The sequence below is a fragment of the Aulonocara stuartgranti genome (genome assembly GCF_965226115.1).
Source record: "Aulonocara stuartgranti genome assembly, chromosome: 8".
Classification (NCBI taxonomy): Eukaryota; Metazoa; Chordata; class Actinopteri; order Cichliformes; family Cichlidae; genus Aulonocara; species Aulonocara stuartgranti.
In genome coordinates, this window is record NC_138959.1 from 21679095 (window position 1) to 21702120 (window position 23026).

The window sequence follows — 23026 nt, forward strand, 5'->3', positions numbered from 1 at the left end:
CAGCCATTTTGGCCTCACATGAAAAATAAAACAGCCTACCAGCTTTTATCTTGAGAGAGAGAGAGCGAGCGCTTCGGGATCATAACTCAGTCATCTCGCCTTAAGTGAACCCGCATTGCCAAACCGTTACAGTAAATCCCAAAGTATTTAACCGACAAGCGCATCATCGTCATCTGTGTATTTGGCAAGTCCAATAAATTTCTCAGAAAATGACTCAACCTTGCATTTTCCAGGCCGCTGTTATCTATCCAAACTAGGATGTGGGTCCATGTTTCATTTCACACAACACCGTGGGACATTTCATCACATCAAGGAATCTCGTGTCTCAGTCTTTTCTACAACGCCTCACACTGGCTCTCACTTTGATGCTCTTTTTAATTGTCTCCACTCTCGCCGTACCTTGTCAGTCACAGTGTCTGTTAAGAGTGCGTGCGGTTTGAGCCTGCGCCAGGGCTTAAGTGTTTAATTAGTAAGAAGAGAACTTGCTTCGCTTTGACAATTGAGCTGTGCAGATTTTAAGGACTTTGAGCTCACCCTGTGACTCGAAACCTCGACGACAAGATGAAACAGGGAGAAAATGACTCGAGGAAATCGATGTTGTCGGGCTGAGGCTTCACAGTTTCCCCACCTCAGTTTGCCATCTGTATGAACACCTTTAAGAGGTGCTAAAAGAAAAGCGAGAGGGGGACTTGGGAATATCTGTCATGATTAGGCTGTGTGCAGGCAGGATGAGGACCGAAACGCAAACTCACGGGAAAACAGGACTGAACACAAAATATAGCTTTATTGCTGACAGAAGATAAAGGCGATACAAAATAATATGAAACTAAACTGGGAAGTTCCAAAGGAACTGACTCACGAGGAAACTCACGAGGAAACACACGGAGGGGCGCACAGTCATGAGGGAGAACACGACACTGAACTGCCGGAGACGCGGGCATAAATACACAGAGGGTTAACGAGGGAAGTGGGAACACACGGGGAACACAGCTGACACAGATAATCGTAACGAGACACGGCAGGAGTGAACACAACATGACGCTTACTGACGAGAGACTGTCAAAGTAAAACAGGAAGTACACAGAGGTTCAGACAGGAGGAGAGAGAGCACAAGGAGAGCACGGACATAACCGCCTGGGGAAAACATGGAATAAAACACAAGGAGGGGAAACGAGGGCTCACAGATACATAGAGGGGCACACAGGGGGTAATCAAATAAGGAACATCTTAACAGAACAACCTAGGAACCAAGGCATAAATACAAAACACACGAAAACTAAGAATACTGGGCCAATATGGCCCAGGACCATGACAATATCCATGTTTTCCTTGTCTGTTTGCCCTGTATTTTTTACCTTAATGATTTCCTTTTTTTGTCTAGCTTCTTTCGATATTTACAAACCATCCTCATATCTCTGTCAGCATCGTTTGAGACGTTTTCTCTCTTTTCTCCTCACGTATCCTCTCCATTTTCCGCATTTCACTTTTTCCACTCTAATTCCTCACTCTTGCTCTCTTGTCTCGTAACGTTTACTTTCCTTCTCAAATTATCAAGTGACAGCATTGGGGCTTTTAAGAGAATGTATTCACTTAGTAAGTATACCTTTGACTTCAGTAACAGGAATTTGCAATTATCTGTCAGGCTCAGTGCAGCGAGAGAACAATTCCCACATTGTGTTTTAACATTCGGCTGCAGTTTAAAGTCAGACTGTGCAGCTCTGGTAGAGCAGTTGCCCATTTCTCAACCCACTGCACATCTTCTGAAATCTAATTATCACTTATTTAATTAGAGGAAGACATTACAGTTAGCCTGTAATTAATATAAGACATCTGCTACTTCCTACACCATAAGCATTAAGCAATAAATAAATAAATAAGGGAAATGCAGTCACATGCTTCTGTGCAATATAGCAATAGTGAGATGAAGTGCTAAAAGTTGCCCCAGGATTTCTGAAGAGATTAGTGAGTCATACTTAACTGAAAGTAACCAGACAAATTGTTAAATTGAAGCTAATTAAAGGTAATGGATAAATGTTTAATTTGGCCGACTAAATATAAGGGATATGTAGTTGGCTGCAAATAATGGATAAATGGTTGAAATTTGAAACACTTAAAATAATAATATGCAATTGAGCGAATGACTAAACATAAAAAAGCCTTAAAAACATCGACATACAATGACTTTCTCTGTATTCAACACAGTTTACATGCTGGAAAAGAGTAGGATGAAGTTTGCTTATTTGATTCTATGCCCCTTAAGACTATTCAGTCATTTACAATCAATGTTCGTTGATATACAATCAGATAATATACATGTATAACTATAGACACACATATAATACACACACAAAAAAAATATAAATAAACCAAAACAACAAAACTACATTTTTACATCAAGCTATAAACCGTGTGATTAACACTCCTCTTAATCCCTGTATTTGTTAAAATAATCTCTTTATATTTGTTTTTTAAACTGACTCTAACTGAGAATTTGTTCTTTCATGAACCTCTTTGAAATCCTCTTATTGTACTTCAAAAGTTTCTTCCCATGTTTTAGGAAATTTACTGAATTTTTCTTCCATTACTTCTCTGTATTCACCCTCTGCATTATGGACGGGCCCCAGGGGTCCAGGCTGGTCCATAAAAGTGACTGAGCTACCTCAGCTGGATACAACTGAAGTGATTTGATAACTATAAGTAAAATTAAGTCTAATTAATTTTGTATTGAAAATAGGAACAGCCGTGCCCATGTTAAATATTCTGGTAATAATTGTACTAGCTTGACTGAGGAGGGCACTGATTTTGGAGCATGTGCATGTCAGACCTTGGGATGTCGTCTGGCCTTTATATAAAATATGTCTCTTAGGAAGTAAAGTAGGTCATCATTAGCTCGTGAGGCTCACTTAAAACTTGAGAAGAACAAATATACTATGCACTTACTGTGGGTTTATTGTTAATACATATAACTGTTCATTATGTAGTTTTAAAGGGTTTTCCAAGTTTGCTACCATGTTTACCACTATAAACATGGTAGCATTAATCTGCCCACCTTTGTTTTCCTTTGTTTTCTTTCGTAATGAAATAGCAAAGTGAGCTGAGTCTAATAGCCCCATGTCAAAGTTTGTCACTTGTCCAGTCCATCTATGACGCAGTCTAGCAAACTGATATAAAACCCGCCTAATGCTTAGTTTAGCACACTCTAACTAACACTGAGCAAATCCAGATGCGGCTCCACAGTCGATATTCCTTAGCTAGACCCACTTCTGCTAACTATAACTCTAAAATGTCTGTGTTATAAACAAAGAACAAAAAATGCTGTTCTGTTGGCTGCAAAAGCATCCCATTAGAACTGATGCCTGTTGCTTTCGAAGGACAACAGTTGTGCTGTGATTTCAGCTCATTTACATGTAATAAAATCACTCAGAAATCTAAAAAGAAAAGAATGTGTTATTGATGTGACTCAGGCTGCAGTCACGAAGGTGTAGAGACTGGTTAGCAACCACCTGGTGAGCACCAGTTGGTAAATCTCTGCTGATTTAGAGAATATGCTGGAGTACATGTGATCAAATGATTCTGGAGGGTTGGCATTTGAAATACAGTCAAATGATATGAAAACAGAAAAAGCTCTTTTTATGATAAAAAAAAGTCTAAAGGTACCAATAAATGCTTGATATATTTCCTTTAAGTAACTTTGCACTCACTGAAAAACTTTCAATCCTATAGTCCAACAGTCTTTCAAGCCTATAGTCAAAATCAGGAAATGGTGCTGTAGTAAATGAAAGAAATGTGACTTCACAACTTTTTGGGCTTAAGCTGTAAGAAATATATGTGTAAACTTACAGAGGAAGTTCTGGTAGCTCATTGGCCAGACTGTCTTGTTGTTATAAAACAGAACATTTTGATAAATTCACAAACACTCTCCTTTTTTTTGTTCCTTTTTAATCTTGTGGACCCGTTGTAAAAAGGAGACATTTATGTAGCAGATAGGGAAAAACAGCAACTTTTCTGTCATCCATTGTTTATCTATTGCAGACTTCTTTGAGCTAGCATGAATGGCGATGGGGGAGGTCTTTATCAGGCAAAGCTGCGAAATGTATTAAAATGCATTTTAAAGCCCAAACTTAGACCCTCATTCACATTTTCCAAATCTCTCCAGGGGGCCAGACTTGAACCTGTGCTGGGCCCATTCTGGGCCCCGAGCCTCATATTTGACACCCTTGTTCAAGACATTGAACAAGGGTGTTTAAGAACATTAAAGCAGTTCTGAGACAGACAGTTCTGAATCATGATGAGTGAGGCTACATAAAGGACCTCTGAGAGAAGTAGCACAGTCCAACTGGCAGATTTAGACTAATTCATCAGATGTGCAAAGAAAATCTCTGGACTAATAAAGACATTTTTTATTCCAGGAGGAATATTTCAGTTGTAATGGTGACATAAATGTAAGAGCGTGTCATGGAAATCTACTGGTAAAATCCCAAAAGATAGAAATGAGTGTATATTAGTTGAGAGCAAGGCACAAAATATCTCAGCCAAGAAATCATGTATTAAAAAATAATAATTTAAAAAAAGAAATTAGGTTATGTAAGTAGATTCTGGAAAATGTGAATGAGAGTTTCACCAATCATTTGACCAGCGAGGGCTCCTCTGGTGCTGGACTGGAGCTTTAAATGTTATTGTAACCTTGCGCTGTCTCATGTCCCTGTTCACAGAGGGTGGCCAGATTAACAACAACGTGGGACCGGCTTCAAACATGGGCCAGCAGCACCCTTACCCTGCCCTCGGCCAGCTGTCTCACGTCTATGAACAGCACCAGCAACAGCAACAGCTCCACCAACAGCAGCAGCAGCAACAGCAGAACAAGGATCTCAACAAGTACGCCTCTCTGAAGGCTGTAGGTGAGTGACTGCCAAGTTTCTTTTTTTTTTAGTGGAGGGGAGTTTAGATGAAGGTGAATATTTTTACAGTTTGTGGTAGGCAGTAAGCCTGATGTTGTTCTGTTGGTAACTCTTACGACTATAGCAGTGTGTAGATTAGCAGTGAAACCTAAGGCTGGGCCTGCCTTGTTAGTGGAGTCATCGTGATTCATCCCAAGTTGGCAGTGAATTTCAAGAAAAAGGAAAACCTCCTATAAGTGACTTTTTTTGTAGTATAGTTTACTGAATGCTTTTTGAGCCCCTGAAACACAAACTCAAATAGCACCAGGTGGTTTTTTTTACTCTGGGAAGGCTCTAAACAACAGCAAGCACACTGCACACATAATTGACAGTGGTTTTTTCACTGCATCGCTAACCTGGATGTGGTGTAAGACATAAACGGCTTATACATAAATATTTTTCTCCTGCTTACTGGGGATTTATTTAATGGGAAATTTACACCATAGCTACGCCGCAACCTCAAATTTCTTTTGAAATCGTATGCCGTGCACCTCCCTAGAAATGTAACTACACTTCAGGTCAGTCCGCAACTACTGTGACTGATCTGTTCAGTGTTGTTAATGCCTTCTGTGCATATCCAGCAACTTTTTCGCCACTGTTTTTGAATTTATCAGTGACAGAATAACAATCGGCACCTTAGTATAAGGAATAATAATCATAGCATCAATGTAGGGACTGAAAAATCTCAGCAAATTCCTGGATTTAGAATTCCAAAGCTATTACAATGGACAAGAGGAAATGTAGCCTATAGATTTACCAGTTTAAGCAAACGTATTATACAAAAATATCACATAAAAACAGTGGCTCACATCCTTAGTGGTGTTGTGCAAAAAAATCCATGTTTAGCACAACACCACCAATGATGTGAGCCACTCACACAGGTACAGTAATGTCATAGGCTCTGCAAAAGTTTAGAACTTAAAGGGGAATAAATATAGTCATCTTCTACTCCACGTGTTCCTTGTTGGACTCTACAAGATGGGAACATCCTCACAGTTTAAGCTCCCAGTTCAAAATAATCCTTATTTACCTTTTAGAGGGCTTCGGGCAGCCTCCCCATTGTCTAAAATCAGTTTCCCTCCCCCTCACTTTAAGATGACCTTCTCCTGATGCTGGCCGTGTTTAATATCAGCATTTTATATTTTAAATGACAGTGGATACACTTTCATGCATGCAACCAAATCCAGTGAGTCAGCGGCTGTAGCAGCTGATCTAAAGTTGCCTCATCACCATACGTTCTTTGGCAGTCACATTGCTATTTCATAATCTGAATTCATTCGAGGCCGACACGCAAGTGCTTCCAGCGAGCGTTTGTCAGCTTGTTTATGCTAGACAGGTACTCTGCCTTCACTAGATTCAGAATTCAGCCCACTCACGACAGATACAATCTACAAATGCATCTAGATGTCTGTGTAAACAGCTACGGGATGCTATTTGTCTGCATTCGCTCCCTTTTATTTGAAAAATGACCGGATAGATCGTGTTTTGTTCTTTTTTTTGAAAAGCCTATCTGTCCAGCATGTCCAGCAGCACAAAGTAAAACTGATTGTGATGACAAATGCATCCTGTATTGTCAGTGGTATTCCCTACACTACTGTGGCCCTGACTCATCTCCAGACATGTTACAGTAATAGATTATCCTGCTTGTTTGTGCTGAGTAATACTTTGTGCCCCTGAAGCAAGAAGAAGACGTGTCATTATTATGGTAGCAGTATATGTAACTGCCAGCGAAATTGACAACAGAGAAAGACTTGAATGAGCAATGAATACCAAGCGGTAAATGAACGCATCATTTTTAAGCTTAAAGGATTACACCAATAAAAGCACAGGAGTGAAAATAGTGGTTAATGCTGTCATGCCTGAGTCCTGAACTTGGCAACTTTATTGTTTGATGGTCTATTTTTATAATTCCCAGAGAAGTGGCCGAATATAGACATCAGAGGATGCCTAGATATTTTCAGCACAGCCACAGTTGTGTTTGATTGCAGGAAATTGTTCAGTTATCTAAAACGCCAGCAGAAAACATCTTGGTGTCAGTCTGCGAGAATCCAACCATTCTTTCTTAACTCAAAATTTCGTGCCAATATTCAACGAGGAATAAAAATTCATCAGACAAGCCAATTTCCCCTGAACACATCCATGCACTGCAACCGCAAACTGTGCTGCAGTTTGAGTGCAGCATACAAACCCACTGTTTCTCAAAAAGTTTTTTCCTTCGTCTTACTGCACACAAACCCAACAGATGGATGCAACACATGCTCTGGGGATTGTGCGCGGCATTGTGGGAAATGAACGAAATCTCTATCTGTTGGGAAAACAGATGAGGCAGGTACAAGAGAATTCTAGCAGTGTTATGGAAATTTATGCTATAAGAATACAAACTAAAAAAACTGGTTTTAAAACTGTTTCCTTGGAAATGTTAAAAATAAATGTAAAAAAAAAAAAAAAGCGGCCTAAAGACATTCAGCCTGCATCTATATCCTGTAAGTCCAACATTAAGAGATGACCAATACCCAAGCATTTGTATTGTGAATAGTAAATTTTATTTTGTTTTCTCCATTAAGAATTATTCCTACCAGAGAGGCTGGTCTGACTCGTTCAGAGCCTGCTGATCTACTTGAATCTTTAGGGAATGGTCTGCAAAAGAGAAAATATCCAGTGAGCAGCAGTTCTCTGGGCTTGTTGATGCTAGAAGTCAGAGGAGAAAGGCCAGACTGCTTTGAGCTGATAGCAAGTGTCTGTTGGTGTCACTGTGCTTTGATACCCATTGTTTCCAACTGTGCAAGAATGGTTTGCTGAACAAAGCAAGCTTTCGCTGTAGTCATTTACCGTGTGACCAATATAGCCTCACCACGTTCAACCAGCGCATATAGTATATGTAAAGCCCAAGAGCAGGTGCACAAATTGTGGTCCATTTGCGAACCCTAGCTGTCAGTGCAGCATATATGCTTACTTTTTAAAAGGGGCCATTAGTCCATGGCGCTATAGTGCTGGGCTCACCTTAAATGAGTCATATGGATCTGCCCAGTTCTATCCCCACTAGCCGCAGGGTGGGCTATAGAGGTCTAGTACTATGTGGATCAGGCATCGATCAGGGGCAGAGGCCTTGCCCGTTTAATCCCCAGCTGCCAGAACTGGTAGACAAAAGTGGTTCTGATGGGGGGAGTTTCTACAAAAATGTAGCATTTTATGAATCTATTGCAAGTCCAAATCAATTTATGATTCATTTAATACACATCCAGTTGGCAAATCTAATAAAGGTCTTGCATGGTCTCTACCTTAAAATATAAAGCGCCTTCAGGCAACTGCTGTTTTGATTTGACATTAAAAATAAATAACGCCAAAATATAAATAAAACTGAATTGAATTAAACAGAGGATACACAATATAAGTTACTTTGTCTATCCTCTGCCGCTTTGCCGCTGTAACTACAAATCTACAGCCATTTCACATCTGCAAGCTGCTTTGTAACCCACCTTCATCCTAGCCCCCATATTCATGCTGTTCCTGATGTAATCAATGCGATACTTGTTGTTATTCCTGCTCGTTTCGGCCGGAGTGTCTTAATATTCCTGTCTTCTGCAGCTTTTTGTGGTAACACAGAAATCTTGTCACATATAAACTATTACAGATGTCAAAATTAATAAATAAATCATTTTACAAACTGAAAGGTCCTGATGACGTTTTTTAAAAGTCTTTTTTAAAAAGTATTAAAACTATATGTGCTACATGTTCAGTAAAGGTTCTGGGTTTAAACCTCTCATCAGCCAGGTTTTCTGTGTGGAAGTTGCATGTTTACCCTATTTGTGCAGGGGTCCAAATCCTCATGCTTCCTTCCAAATTCCAAAGACATACATATTAGGTTGACTGGTTACTCTGAACTGAGTGCGGGGTGACTATGACCATGAATGGTTGCCTTTTTAGTCCTATTAAGGACTTGGAAACCTGTCCAGGGTGGAGATGGGTGGCTGTAGTTGAGGAGGTAGAGCAGGTCGTCCACTAATCGGAAGACCGGTGCTTCAATCTGCTCCAGTCCGCATGGTGAAGTATACTTGCGCAAAATACTGAACCCCAAGTTGGGATGTGAATGCTAGACAGAAACCACTGCATGAATTTGTGTGAATGTTGTATGCATTATATAAGAACCAGTCCACATTAGCCCATTCACTATATCCCATTCCAGTATATCACGGCAGAGAACTTTAACTACAAACAGAAAAGGTTGACACAAACATCAGCGTTCAGTGTCAAACTTGTTGTAGAAGATAGGAGGCAGTTACGCGGTGTTTTATAAGAAACACAATGCAGAATTCAGCAGGATTCTCTGGCTTTTTATCTTTAATGAAAGCACGGATCTGGGTGCATTTTGGATTTGACAGCTTAAGAATTAGCTTTGCAAAATGAAATGTCATCACCCAAAGGCTAATACGACTCCAGCACTAATAAACAAGACTGGCCAACCAGCACACACTGGCACGCTTTACAAAACTTCCAGCCAGCTCTGTTCAGCCAAAGGAAATAACTCTGCCCACAGTTAGTCGTAATGACATCCGCCAGCAGTTGGGGATCATTTTTTTTTCTTTTTTTCTTGGAACAGAAGCAGTTGTTTTCCTGTGATTGAGAGATGATACACTGCTTTACTATACTGTAACTTTTTTTGATTTGAAAGTTGGGGTATGTAATCCTTTTTTATTGTTGGCATGTACAAGAAAACTTCACACTTTTCCTGTTTAGGTTTCCAACTATAACTTCATTGATTTTATGATCTCTATGGTGAATTGTTTTTCTAAGGAAGTATTAACTCTCAGCAAGTTGACTTTTTTAATGTACTGACACGGTCTGAAAGCAGTGACAGCCTGTGGGCCATAAAATCAATATGAAAAGCTGTGCAGCATGGCTCTCAAATTGTCTGGAGGTAACATAAAGTTTCATCATTTAAGTTAATGTGATAAAATGTACAAAACTACTCATGAGGTTCATTAACAATAAGCACTTTTATTTTATTTGGGTTTTTACAAGCCTCTTTACTTTTCTTCACTCACACCCTCCTCCAGTACCTTTCTGTAGCCGTCGTACTCGTCCCTCCCACCGCTCCCATTTTCCCATGAACTCTGTTTTCTTCTTTATATCAGTCCCTTTATCAGCCATCTCCTGCCCTCTGCATTTTTATCTCATCTTTGCTTTTTGCTTCTTTTGTCTTTCTTTCCCATTATCTCTTCTTCACCCTGACTCCACCCCACCCTCAATTCATCAAGCTCCATATCGCTCCTTAAAGAACCATTGGGCTGTTAATCTTGATCCTCCTTTACAGGGGCTCATATTTGATTCCATTTCTATAATTGAACGGAGGTCTCTTCCCTTCAGGCTCATGGTTGACTGACAGTTTTCCATTTTCCAAGTGGTATTCAAAGATTCACCTATGAAATGATTGGAAACCTGTACACACAGGCACCCAGGATTCCAGGAGGCAAAATGCCATTACCTTGAGTTCAGTGATGGGAAATTGACACACAAGCTATGAAAAATGCATGTGAGGGGGAATAACAGAGACAAAAAGAAAATGTGCAAGTGGCAATCTCGAAGGCTGAAACACAAAACGGCAGAAATGACAAACACTGTTTTTGCTAAAGTGGACACACAGCTGGCCCTAAAAGTAAATCAGTCAGCATAACCTTGATATTAAAATACACGGAGGTTAATCAATCTAATCTAAATCTGACCCCTTCAAACACCAAGATGGTGAGTGGTCCACAAACTAGTAAAGTGTAAAGTGAGCTTGTTAGTCCCCATAGGGAAATAGTTCCTCTGCATTTAACCCATTCACCCAGTGAAGCAGTGGGCAGCCACCAGTGCAGCGCCCGGGGAGCAGTGTGCAGGGACGGTACCTTGCTCAGGGGTACCTCAGGGTAGCCGTTCAGTGGAGTCGAATCCCCGACCTTCCGATCATTCCGATCATGGGGCCACCACGCTACCTACTGAGCTATCCTAGTTGCATCCAAGCTAGAGATAGGAAATAAATGTCAGCAAAAGAAATCTGAATAGCTAAATTATTCTCCTCTGATACATGTTCTGGTGTGCTCACTAACTGGAAATGGAACTAGGTCTTAAGCACTACTTTCCCAGCATCCCCCATAACAGCCTTTCCTCTTGTTCTTTAATTGCTTCTGCCATTTTAATGGCCGATGATCCAGTTGAGAAGGCCCTCACCTGTCAATCAATAGCCATCTCCACTGTCCCTCTGTGCATCTCTATAAGGTCACTTTATTGAGTTCTAACAGCAAACAAGGCAAAAAGCAACCAAGAACGATCCCTGGATGCAGGCCTGCAACTCAGCCTGAGTACAAATGACCAATTATGGCCCACTTCTATTGTACAAATGCTCTGCTGTAGTTAATGACCGTCCTACATCCAAGAAGATTCTCTTGTTCTTACATGCTGGCTAATAAGTCAATTTTCCAAATGCAGTAAGCACAGTAAATCCTAGGTAATTAGGGCTTGTTTTATTATTATCATTTTTTTTAGACTTGCACATAAGTGGACAGAAATCAACAGAACATCTAAAAGCATTAACATTTAGTTATTTGTCTTGTGTGTCTTTCTTTCTTTTGCCTTTTTGTCCATGCAAACGCGCAGCTACGTTAAGCGCTGATTTTGAAGCAGATTATACCCTCCTTTGTTTTTTCTTGTATTTTTTTAGCTGATTGTTGCAGCCGCACTCCACATGCACATTCATTTTAATGAGGACACTTGAGACACATCCATGTTGCAAGTGTCAGTTATATGCTAAGATGCCGGCTTTAATATACTGTGATGTAGAATACATTTAATAAGAACCTAATAATAATCATACAATTATGTTTTCATATAACAAATGAAATGACCACAGTAGATATTCAGTCTTACTCGAGTACTCAAGATATTAAAATGTCAACCGCCTAGCATCACTAAGGAAAAAGTCATTTGGCTTCTTTTGGATACCATGAATAAATCATGATCAAAATTTGATTGAAATCCATCCATTAGCTGCTGAGGTATTTCAGATTCCATAATCTCTCGGATTTTATAATGAGGCACACGTAATTTGCATCGCCAGCTTTAGTCATGCACTACAATTACCAACCCTTAGTCACTATGGGAGATAGTACTGTTTTTCCGCGGCAGAGATAGTAGCTAATAGAAAGCACAGGTGTTGATTGCGTCTCAGTGATGCATGGAACACGGTGTTATTTTGAAGGAGAAAGCAGTCTAACACCATTGCACAGTTACAAAGAGTTTCTGGAGTGGGAAAAAAATAAACCTCACAGACAGAAAACTCCATTTAAACCCAGACTAATGGATGTTTTTTGTTTAGGATGGCAGCACTGTGACAGCAGGATCCACCCACTTATAGTGAATACTAAAAAAAGGTCTTCAAATTTGGGTAAACCATTGGAAATTTGAAAACGTTTTAGAGACTTCAAGAACTAATAATCCCCCCAGTAAATTGGCAGTAGACGACCTAATTGCCTAACAAAAAGCAGATTGATATACTGGTCTAAACCTAATAAGGTTTTTATGTTGCTGGCACTGTGGGACTTCACGAAGCAGTTCTCGGTTTTTCCCCCTGATGTATAATGTGTGCGAGTCTCTGCAGGACACTGCTTTTCTCATGCAGAGGCATGCTGAGCCCACGCTGCGTAGCAGTGGCATTTTTCCGTTTCCACTCACGTACACGGCTGGATGCATGTACCATCGAGCTGACTACTGCCGGATTGATTCACCTGTCGCCTGAGCAAGTTTGATCCCCAGCGGCAGTCTCACAGCGACTCAGCTAGTGAGGCTGTGGTCTCCCACCACTCCCACCCTTACCTACAAACCCCCACGCCTGCGCTTGCTATCCGCTCGCAGGCCCGCGTTAGTTATTTCTCTTCAGCGTTTGCACAGCGATAAACTAGATTTATAGTTACAGCGGTAAAGCAAACTCACTGAGTGTGTTAACTTTATCTTCAAGGACGTAGCGGCAACAAGGGACTGAAGAGTAATGACTCAACTGTGAAAGTGAATCTGACAAAAAAAAAGGTCACATTTCGCAGTGATAAGAGAGACTGTAGCTTGGTGACACTGACTGACAGAGAGAGGAATAAATGTGAGCCATTAACGCTGACTGCTCCAAGGCTGAAGAAACACACACGGATACACACACACAGATATAGAAGATGCAACAGATAGAGGAGTCTGTAAGTCAGGAAACAGACACATTCTATGTTTTGGTTGACTTTTTGTTCATACTTTTGACAAACAATTCAACAATTCTTCTATACAAAGTATAGAAGACATGTTCTCTGGAGGGAGAAATAATACTTCTGCGTCTGGCAAACCGATTGGTTGCCAGGAGAACTGCACCTCTCTGACTGCACTGTGATGATGATTTGCCTGAATTTGGAAAACACTCTGTCAACTTTACTGTTATGTTATGTTACGACATTAATGTGAAAAATTTATACTTTAAAATATAAAATTTGCATCTGGTAGTTCGTTTAAGCTAGCTTTGTAGCACTTACCTTTGCTTTAATGATGAATAATTTCATGTTCGTTACCTCCCACACAATAAGATTGTTTACCCATCAAGATCAAAAATACATGTAGCTGTCCATACTTTAAACGTTTTCATCCTGGCAGCAGTGGAAGGTGAGCAATTTTCTACAAGATACATAGATGTCACTGAACTGGAGCTTTGGCGAGACATCGCCATTTTTAGGGATTTAAATTAAGCTGTCGGAGCAAAATACGGATCACAAGTCACCAACATTCATAGTTTCTCTTCATATCTTTGCTTTTCCTCCATGGATAGATGATCCAACTAGTCTTGTAGTACACTTTTGTCTTGCAGTACCAGGGACTGTCTACTATTGTCCATCATGATGCTGTAATGTTTTGCTGGCCTGGTTAGTTAGTCGGTCACATGACTGAAAACTATGGATGGATTAAGAATGGATGTCTCTCAAGTTCATATGTGTGTACACACGTGTAAAGGCAGATAACCAAATACTTTTCAAAACATTTTTGACTTGTTTAAAAATACTGAATGCAAAAATAAATGTCTACAACTTAGGCATTCTCAAAAATCCACTAGTTGAGCGTGCACTGAGGTCTGATTGAAATCTTTCCTTAATCTTATGACATAACTGTAATAAACTTGCACCGAGTTAGAAAAAAATCACCCATGTCATGCCTAGTTATTAGCCTCACAACTTTCTCCCAAAATTTCTTCCTTCTTTCTCATGTTGAACTCCTTCCCACCATGCAAAAATTGGATGTTTTCTTGGCTTTAAAAGGGAGGAAGAGGCGAGCTGGAGGAGAGATTCTAGGCTTTTCTTTTGATTTCACTCCTCCAGTAGCAGCACGGGCTTCTAACTTGCAGGCGTTAGCAGTGGTCCTGACACTCTGCTTGGTCAGTTAGGTGAGGCTGACTAACAAAGTATAGGGGTTTGTTATATGACCTTCTTATACTGTGGGTGTTAAAACTGATGCAATATCTATATTTCTGCTTTCTGTCTGTGTGTGCTCATAGTGATGTGTTATCTTATGGCTGATCAGCAAACTGCTGAAAGTGTTATTTTTTGATTCATTCAATAAAAAAAATCTTCCATGGTGGCAAATGGCCAAATTTAAGAAAGTATATATCGTTTAATTCAAGATTTAAGCTCTGCTCTGTAGCAGTTTTTTGTGCCCACTTAGTGTTTCATTGCTTCTCTTACTCTTTCTCTTCTTCTCCTTTAGCTGCCAAGTACAACGGCGAACTGTACAACAAGCGTCGCCTGATGGTAGAGATGCCAGCAAAAGGACTTCCTCTGCAGCCCATGGGCAACTCCCGACCATCCATGGCGTCCATGGGCAACATGTCATCAGTGACTCCTCAGATGACCACCAACCCCATGGCTTCAAACCCTATGAGCGCCAACCCTATTAACCACGTCATGACCCCAATGACTTCAATGACACCCATGACCTCGCTCACCCCAATGACTTCTATGACTCCTATGACTTCCCTCACCCCTATGACCTCCATGACTCCTATGACTTCTTTGGGTCCACTGACTCCAGAGCCAGTGGCCACTTATGTCACCGAGATGCCCAGCATCTCCTCTGTCTCAACCCTGCCGACAGAGCGGCACATAGCCGCTGGAGGAGGAGGGGGACACAAGCCAAACGGCCAGAAACCCAAAGTCAGCCATGGTCACACTGCCCACAGCTCTCACAGCTCTCACAGCTCTCACACTCATCTTCACAGCCACAGTAGCAAGCCACCAGGACTAGGGGCTACCTCCCTGGCACACATGGCGGGGACCATGCCAGGTGGCACATCCCTGGGCATCTCCAGGGCTGCTGAGACTGTCATTGGCCACGGCTCAGCTACAATGGGCCGCCCACTGGCGTACAGTTCCAATACAATTGCGTCCTCACATGCGATGGGGCTGGGGCTGAAGGGCTGGGACGGGACTGAGACGGTGGGCCGGAGGAAGACCTACGGGCACAAGAGGCCTCAGTGTACCATCCTGGAACCGAACCAGCTCCACAGCACTAGAGGCCACAGCCACAGCCAACACTTCCTCCCCACACAGCCCTACTTTGTGACCAACAGCAAGACAGAGGTGACAGTGTGAGAGAGAAAGACAAGAAGAAATAAAAAGAGAGGAACAGGATGCATGTGGAGTGGTGACACGAGTAATCTCTGAGTGGAGATACAGTACCAGCTCTTGAGATGTTCAAACGTGCAGATCTTCACGTGTGTTTGTGTGTAGAAGTCGAGGGTCGTTGGTTTACTATGTCCGAGTGGTCCTTGTTTCACAAACAAAGTTCACGACGAAATCTCTCTAAAAGACCTTTGCTGTCAAAAGGACGGCCCCCGAGTAGGTGGCATCTGTAACCATACTAACAAAGAGCCTACAGAGCAGGGATGTCTTTACACTTGTGGTGATATTAGAATGTTGTCTCACAGCTAATATCTACTCCATAATGATACCGATATTGGAGAATTACAGTGCGACTGCTCTCAGATGGGAAACTGCTGATTTAAAAAAATGGATTGGTTTAACAAACCAAACCTGAGAAGCAATATAAGGGATCAGCTGTAGGCACTGAAGCATCACGGGTAATGAGAAATACAGCAATTACCCATAAACCTCGTGACAAGAGGTGTGCTCACCTGTCCAGCAAAGTACTGAAGGGTTTGGAAGAAAAAACACTTCCTCGTGATTCACACCCAAATCTCCCGAGGGCTTTCCAGCAGACACACACGATGAGGGCCCTGGGCTTTGGACTGCAGACATGAAGGCTTCGTACTGTGGCTTTTCACACGCACCTCCTTGAGCTGTGCGGCTGAAGGTCTCCCTTTTCCACAAGAAACTCCAGAACAGAGAGCGGATGCTGTGGCACTGGTTTTATTTTGTTCTGATCTCGTCTGCGTGATGACAGCTGACCCAGGGGAGGGACAGGGAGGCCGGGACGAAGCATCTGCATGATGAAAATGCACACATTCAGAAATACACGGACACGCAGAGTTACCACACAGTTGGGTTTTTAATTATTGATGCCAGTGAATTTAACTGGCATCAAAATTAAATAGGTTTGAAAATGCTCTTTTACGTGACACTTTTGACTTTTAGTAATGGCAGCTACATCAAAAAGACCAATGTAATCCATGCACACACAGGAAACATCTTTAAGTTTTCAAAAAACATTAAATTGCACATTTAAAAAACATTTTAGACAACATGCTATGTGGTATATGAGAAGACTGATGCCACCTCTACATGTCTCTGTGTTAAATTTAATGCTAGAGGCAGCAGATAATTAACCTAGCCTAAAAAATAAATAAATATATGGAATGAATGTTAGAAACAGGAGGGGGAACCATTAGCCCAGTTCTGTGCAATCGAACAATAATGAAATTGCCTTCAGGGACCTCAAAACATCACTAATTAAGATGTTACATCTACTTTATTTATTCTGGAAAAAAAGAAACCTAAGAGTAAAAAGGACATCCTGTGGTTTTAAGTGGGGGGGTATATGTCAGACTTCACATTAGGTTGCCAGGCAACAAACTGTTGAACTATTCCTCTAAAAGAATTAATAAATAGTGCAAAAAAAAAAAAAAAAAACCCAACCGTGTTCTAATGTAGCCGTGGTGAGGATGATCACGCTGGAAGCAGACAAAATGACTAATTTAATTTAGACTTTGTGTGTGTGTTCCTTTTTTCTGAGTGTGCAAAGATGAGACATGCCCAGACATTTTTACAAAGTGGACCAAATGTAAGAGTTTTGACCTCTCATCGTGTTAGAGTTTACAGAGCTCTGGGATTTAAAAAGTCCTAAAACTGCCACAAAAAGAGCGCAAAGAACAAACACCTTGCTGTCGCCCGCGAGGCACTGCCACGAGAAGCTAGTCTCGATCAGATCACTAACTGTACTCAAGCTCCAGCTGAAAAAAAGAAACCCGGCACAACCAGCTGTAAGAATCTATCTGGGTTACATGACTCAAACATAAAAATAAATCCCCTTAAATCTGGCAAATAGGCCAAATCTTCTAAGGGATTCTCAAAGCCTATTTGCTTGTTTTTTTTCATGTAAGATATATTAGCAGCAGCAGCCACTTTTATCATGTAAATCTTGTCTTCTAAAGTGCTTCATCCACCTCTATTAATTCAACGAATTAAGATGCTTTTTAAGTGATCAGACTGCACTAAAAATGAGAAGCATTTGGCAGAAGCGTAAACACAGTTGACAGCAGACAGCATCCCACTAACAAAGACAGATTGTGAGGGCATTTTTGGATAGAGAACAAGGAAGAAAAAAGCCGGGGGGTGTTTAAAGTAGGAAAACCTGAGAGGGAGAGGGCCACGTGACAATCTTGTGAGAGTAAAGGATATGAATATCAGCGTATACCTGAGACAGTTTTTTGCCGGCATCAGCTGCACTGCAAGCAGTTTGGGCACGTTATGGATGGAGGTGTAAAAGGAGAACCTAATACTGCAGTAATACTGCAGGTTCTAAGTCGGACACGAGAAGAAACACCTAGGCCAGCTGAGCGCATAGATAAGGGGCTCTGAGGGAATATTTTTCCCCTCATGCTGTGGAGCCCCCTGCTGCCTTCACGATCACGTGACTGTAACCCGAGGCCAGATTGAAGGCATGGAACAGGATTTAATAAGTCATCAGAGCATTAAAATGTGTCACCTACACACTTAACACACACACACACACGTGCGCACGCATGTCGCGAACACATTACAGGGTGGACTCTGCTTTCCTTGTGTTCCCACTGTGCCGAGCGGCAGGTGTCATCACAGCAGAGAGACCAAGAGTCGGTACTGTTACTGCGCCTGTTGTACATGAAAGACTGTGAAACTCCAGACCATGGCCCTTTGTAGCGATAACTGATATTATGCTTTTTATATATAAATATATATATATATATATATAAATTTACATAGCCTTTCTCTCTTAATCTATTTCTTTTCATCCTTTCCTCTTCTACTCTTTTCCCCCCTCCTCTTATCCTTTTCTCTGTCAGTCTAAGGAGAAAGACCTTCAGAGTAAATATGTGAGAGAAAACAAAAATGGGGCTGCGATGAATCTTTTCTGTAACAACAAAGTTCAGGCACAGTAAGACTGTGAGTCATAATAAGTTACCTTGATAGGCGTGATTGGTTTCCCCGTGCACACTGCACACATTTCACTGTTCACAAAGTGTGTGTGTGTGTGTGTGTGTGTGTGTGTGTGTGTGTGTGTGTGTGTGTGTGTGTACATCCAACCCAGGCTGATGATTTTGTGATTATTGTCTTTGAAGGAGTCAAATTCAAACAAAGTCATATTTAAAAGGGATTCAAAGGAATACAAATACATATATTTGTGTTTGGTGATGCTATGCAGGATCCCCCCCTTATATGTTCCTGTTTCCTGGCAGATTGTGTTGTTTAGGACAGAGTTGAGAAACAGGTCAGTGTTCGCTGGACGTACATTATCAGACCCAATTGGCTTAATCCAGCAAGGCAGAAATGTGGAAATGTGAACCCTCCATGCAACCTCTTGCTGGCAAATCTTTGAAAGCTCATCCAGCTCTGCGAAAGCAGCCAGCGGAACAATTCGTAGGACGGTGGAAACAGTTGGCAAACAAAAAAGCAACCAACAAACCCCCCACCTCCCCCATTGCTCATTGTAACAGCCAAATAAACCTGATATAAAGGAGGGAATTTGTTTGAGCTGGCTGTGTCATGGTTGATAGGGTCAGGGCCACAGATGAGTGGGTTCAGGAGGCAGTCATGTCTGACATTCCTCATCAGACGAGTCAGCCAGACAAAAAAATGCCAGAGCAGAAGGACACAGGTAGTCTGCAGGCTTAAAAAAGAGTTCATTTATTAGTGCATTTTTTTTTTTTACAGTCAGTACTGGCTTAACATACTGCAATAATCTATACGGTATTAAAACTGCTGCATAGGGAAAAGTAATTCAGTGCAAAGTGTGGAAGTTTTCATTAACTTGTGGGTTGATGGTGCTGACCAACAGAAAGCTGCACAGTACATCTTTTGCATGAGAGTTGTACTCTCATTTCAAATTCTAATCCTAATAGGAAATTGTACAAAGGTATTTCAAAGCAAAATATTTTACTCCCTTGCCAACTGCATTCGCTACATTTGTTTTAGACCTGCAAATTTTCGCTGGTCTTGATAGACGGCCATTGTTACAGTAAACTACCTGTGTCAACTGCTTTTTATTAATGAATGCATTGTTAGCGTTCTACCCAGCCTGCCCTGTAGGCCTGGTCAAAAGTTGTGCAGTGTGACATCAGTGCTGCATTAAACTAATTTATTGATGAACTGACAGTAAACAGCAGCGAGCAATGATCACAAGAACTAATATTGATAATCAATCTCCAACCCTTCACGCCCAACTGGTCGCAGCAGATGGCTGCCCCTCCCTGAGCCTGGATTTGCCAGATGTTTCTTCCTGTTTGAAGGGAGTTTTTCCTTCCCACTGTCAACAAGTACTTGTTCATTGTTATTGTACTACTTTGTTATTGTAGGGTCTTTACCTTACAGTATAAAGCACATTTAGTGGACTGTTGTTGTGATTTGGCCCTATCTAAATAAAATAAAAATGAATTGAATTGATGCTATCGTGTTGAAAGGGGCTAAAGGAAGAGCTGACAGGCAAGCAAAGAATAACTTACCCACTTACAAAATAACCTAGAAAAGTATTAGCAGCCACAAACTGAGTATTATAAGAGCTTGGGCCACACATGCGTCACTGAAGGACAAAAGGAGGTGAATGCGTCTGGGATATAAAAATTGGGGATTAAAGCCCTCCCTCCCCTCTCTTGTTTTTGGAGTTACCTTAATAACAAGTTCTCCTGTTCAGCAGAGCAACCAGAGTTTTAGATAGAAGTGCTCAGCAAAATATCTACAAAGGGTATTCAGTAAGAGACAGAAGAGGAGCTGCACTGGGGCCTGTGGCCAGGGGGCTTTATTAGTTCTCACTGTGGTCTTTAATCACCAAAACCCAAAGAAATGTGGGAAGGAACTTTGATGCTGCAACAGGGACTCCACAGTCCACAGAGGCGCACAAAGACAGAAGAGGGAAATTAATGTCAATAGTTGGGAGAAGCTTTGAATTATTGATACAGTAAAAATGGTGGTGCATGAGTGCTAACAGCTGTGAATCAAAGACAATTTGTTGGATCTCACACACACAAAGACACATACATATACACAATCTCTTCTTTCCAGTGTTTTGCGTTGCTCAAATTATTGATTATTACTGCAGCACATGCAGCTCGATAGATTCTCGCATCAAAATCGGCTATGTGTATGCACTGGAACATTGCGTTAGCTCCTTTGGGCTTTATTTTTACACTGTGTCCTATTTAAGCTGAAGATGTGAAGCATGGATTGTTCTTGATGTCAGTCTAAATCAGGAAAACGCAGCTGTCTGTATATATTAATTTCTTAGTGGCAAAGTAGTAAAGAAAGACCGCCCCAACCCCACCCTTTAATTAGAACAGATAAAAACGCGACGTGCTTGTTTCGCCGAAGAAAAGACAGAGCAGGGTCATCAAGACTGCAAAATGGGATATGTACAGTTCATCAGAATGACATAAAAAGGGCTTAAACACAAGATACGTTTTTCTCCACTCTTTAATTTCTCTGCTCTTTACTGTTGTTATTTGCTGGGCTTAGTAGTGTTGTAAACATGACAGCTAATGGAAAAGCAGCATCTTTGTGACCATACATCCCGAGATTACCGTGTTATCAAAGACGGTTCTCGTCAACTATGTTTACAACTTTGTATAGCATCAATCCTTATGTGCAGTGTTTTCTCCACCTGGAGCTATCTACTTATGCACAGAAGCAGAGGAGATGCGGTGTTTGTTGTCCAGTAACGCTCAACATTTGTTTTAAAGTGGACCAATTACGCTATTCCTTATTTTATGTCATGTATATACAATTCTCATATTAAACCGGGGCCACGTATCAATTAATGAGGACAGCATATGTGAAAGTAATCCCTGTAAGCCAGCTTTTTTTTTTTTGTATGACGTCAAAAAAAAATCAAATATCTAGGGCTTACTGAGGGCAGAGAAGCCCCTCCCACCTGCTGTTGTTCTTTTATTTGGGAGAGACAGCCAATCAGAAGAAAGTTAGCTTACAAGGGAGGCTAGCCTTAAAGAGACAGGCGCTAAAAAGGCTTGTTTCAAACAGTAGATAAACTGGGGGCTCATGTATTAGCTGAAAATCAGATATGTATTGATTATTTGAGCTGTGAATCATGCTACTCTAGTGAAGTCCAAGAATAAATACATGGAGCCTGAAATGAGCACAGCAGACCGTTTTTTCTATGGCTTGCGACTATGGTGGATTTCATATGTAGGGTTTTTATCAGAAGGTAATTTTAAATATAATCTAATTGCTATTAGGATTCAAAGAAATACTTCAGTGACAGTGCATTTAAATGTAATCTGCATAGTGACTTCTGCTAGGGCCCAAAGTTAAAGGGTTTTCCATCAGTTTTGAAGATTCAACAAGTTATTTGCAGTAAAACTATGATCCATTAGTATATCCTTTTATAGAATAAGTCACTGATTAACTCATTTTAGTGTTAATCAAGCAGTACATACAAAGTTACCTATAGGAGGTCCGGTTTTCTATTTTTGATGTCCAGACCAGTTTGTTGTACTTATGCATATGTGTTTATGGATAAGTAGGGCCCCAACACTGCATTTATGCGTAACGTAAAGCATATTTTTAATGGTAGAGCCCCCATCTCCCACTATTGTTTGCAGAGTAGCTTATAATATGCACCGTGATGCCCCATTGTCCTTTTACTGTTTACTGACTTTATAATTTGTGGAATTAAGTTATGAAAAAGCTGTATTTTGGTACTATTCAGATATTGTTAAGAAAAAAAAAGAGAAATATAGCAGATGTATTGTCCCAGAAATATATTACCATAGTGTTGCTATGACTGTCTATTTTTCCTCTTTTTTTTCGCAGGGGGGAGGGGTTGATAGGGATATTTTTGTTCTTCTTTTGTTGTTGATTTGCCATCTGACAGTACAGTATATCACCATTGTTCTATATACGACTTTCTTACGTGGCAATAAAAGATGACTTCTGTAACAGCGCTCCTCTCTTTGCCTTCCTTTGGTGTGTCTTTTTAATTCTCTTTTGTTTCCTCATCTTTTGTCCTCAGGAAGAGATACTGTACAGTGCCTCAGCTCGTCTTTATTCTCCCATGCTTCTTTTCTTTATAGTCCCCCTCCCACTTTCCTCCTGTCCATTTCCCTTGGCTCTCGCCTTCCTAGCAAACATTTGATGTTATTAGATGTTGTTAGGACACTGAAGGCTAACTTTAGAAATGCATTTATGCTGTATACACGACAGCAAAGTAAAAGCTGAAGCAGCGCTCATACATCAGCATCGGTTGTGGCTTTGTTCCTGAGGCTGACAACTGAATTTCTCACAGATGTCAATTTGAAATAAATCTGTTTGTCTATTTCTGTCAGTTTAATGCAGCTTAATTAGCAGTTTTCTCGTCACAATAAAAAAAATTGA

At 40.9% G+C, this 23026-nt stretch overlaps 1 protein-coding gene across 1 annotated transcript in view; it reads left to right on the top strand.

Moving 5' to 3' along the window:
- The window catches only part of shisa9a (shisa family member 9a), a 61826-nt gene extending 39263 nt beyond the window's left edge, over positions 1 to 22563 (top strand). The window contains exons 3-4 of the mRNA XM_082543248.1: positions 4713 to 4898; positions 14697 to 22563. Coding sequence (XP_082399374.1) covers positions 4713 to 4898; positions 14697 to 15580 — 1070 coding nt within the window. The 3' untranslated portion in view covers positions 15581 to 22563. The remainder of the gene's footprint in view (positions 1 to 4712; positions 4899 to 14696) is intronic.
- Positions 22564 to 23026: the final 463 nt, after the last annotated feature.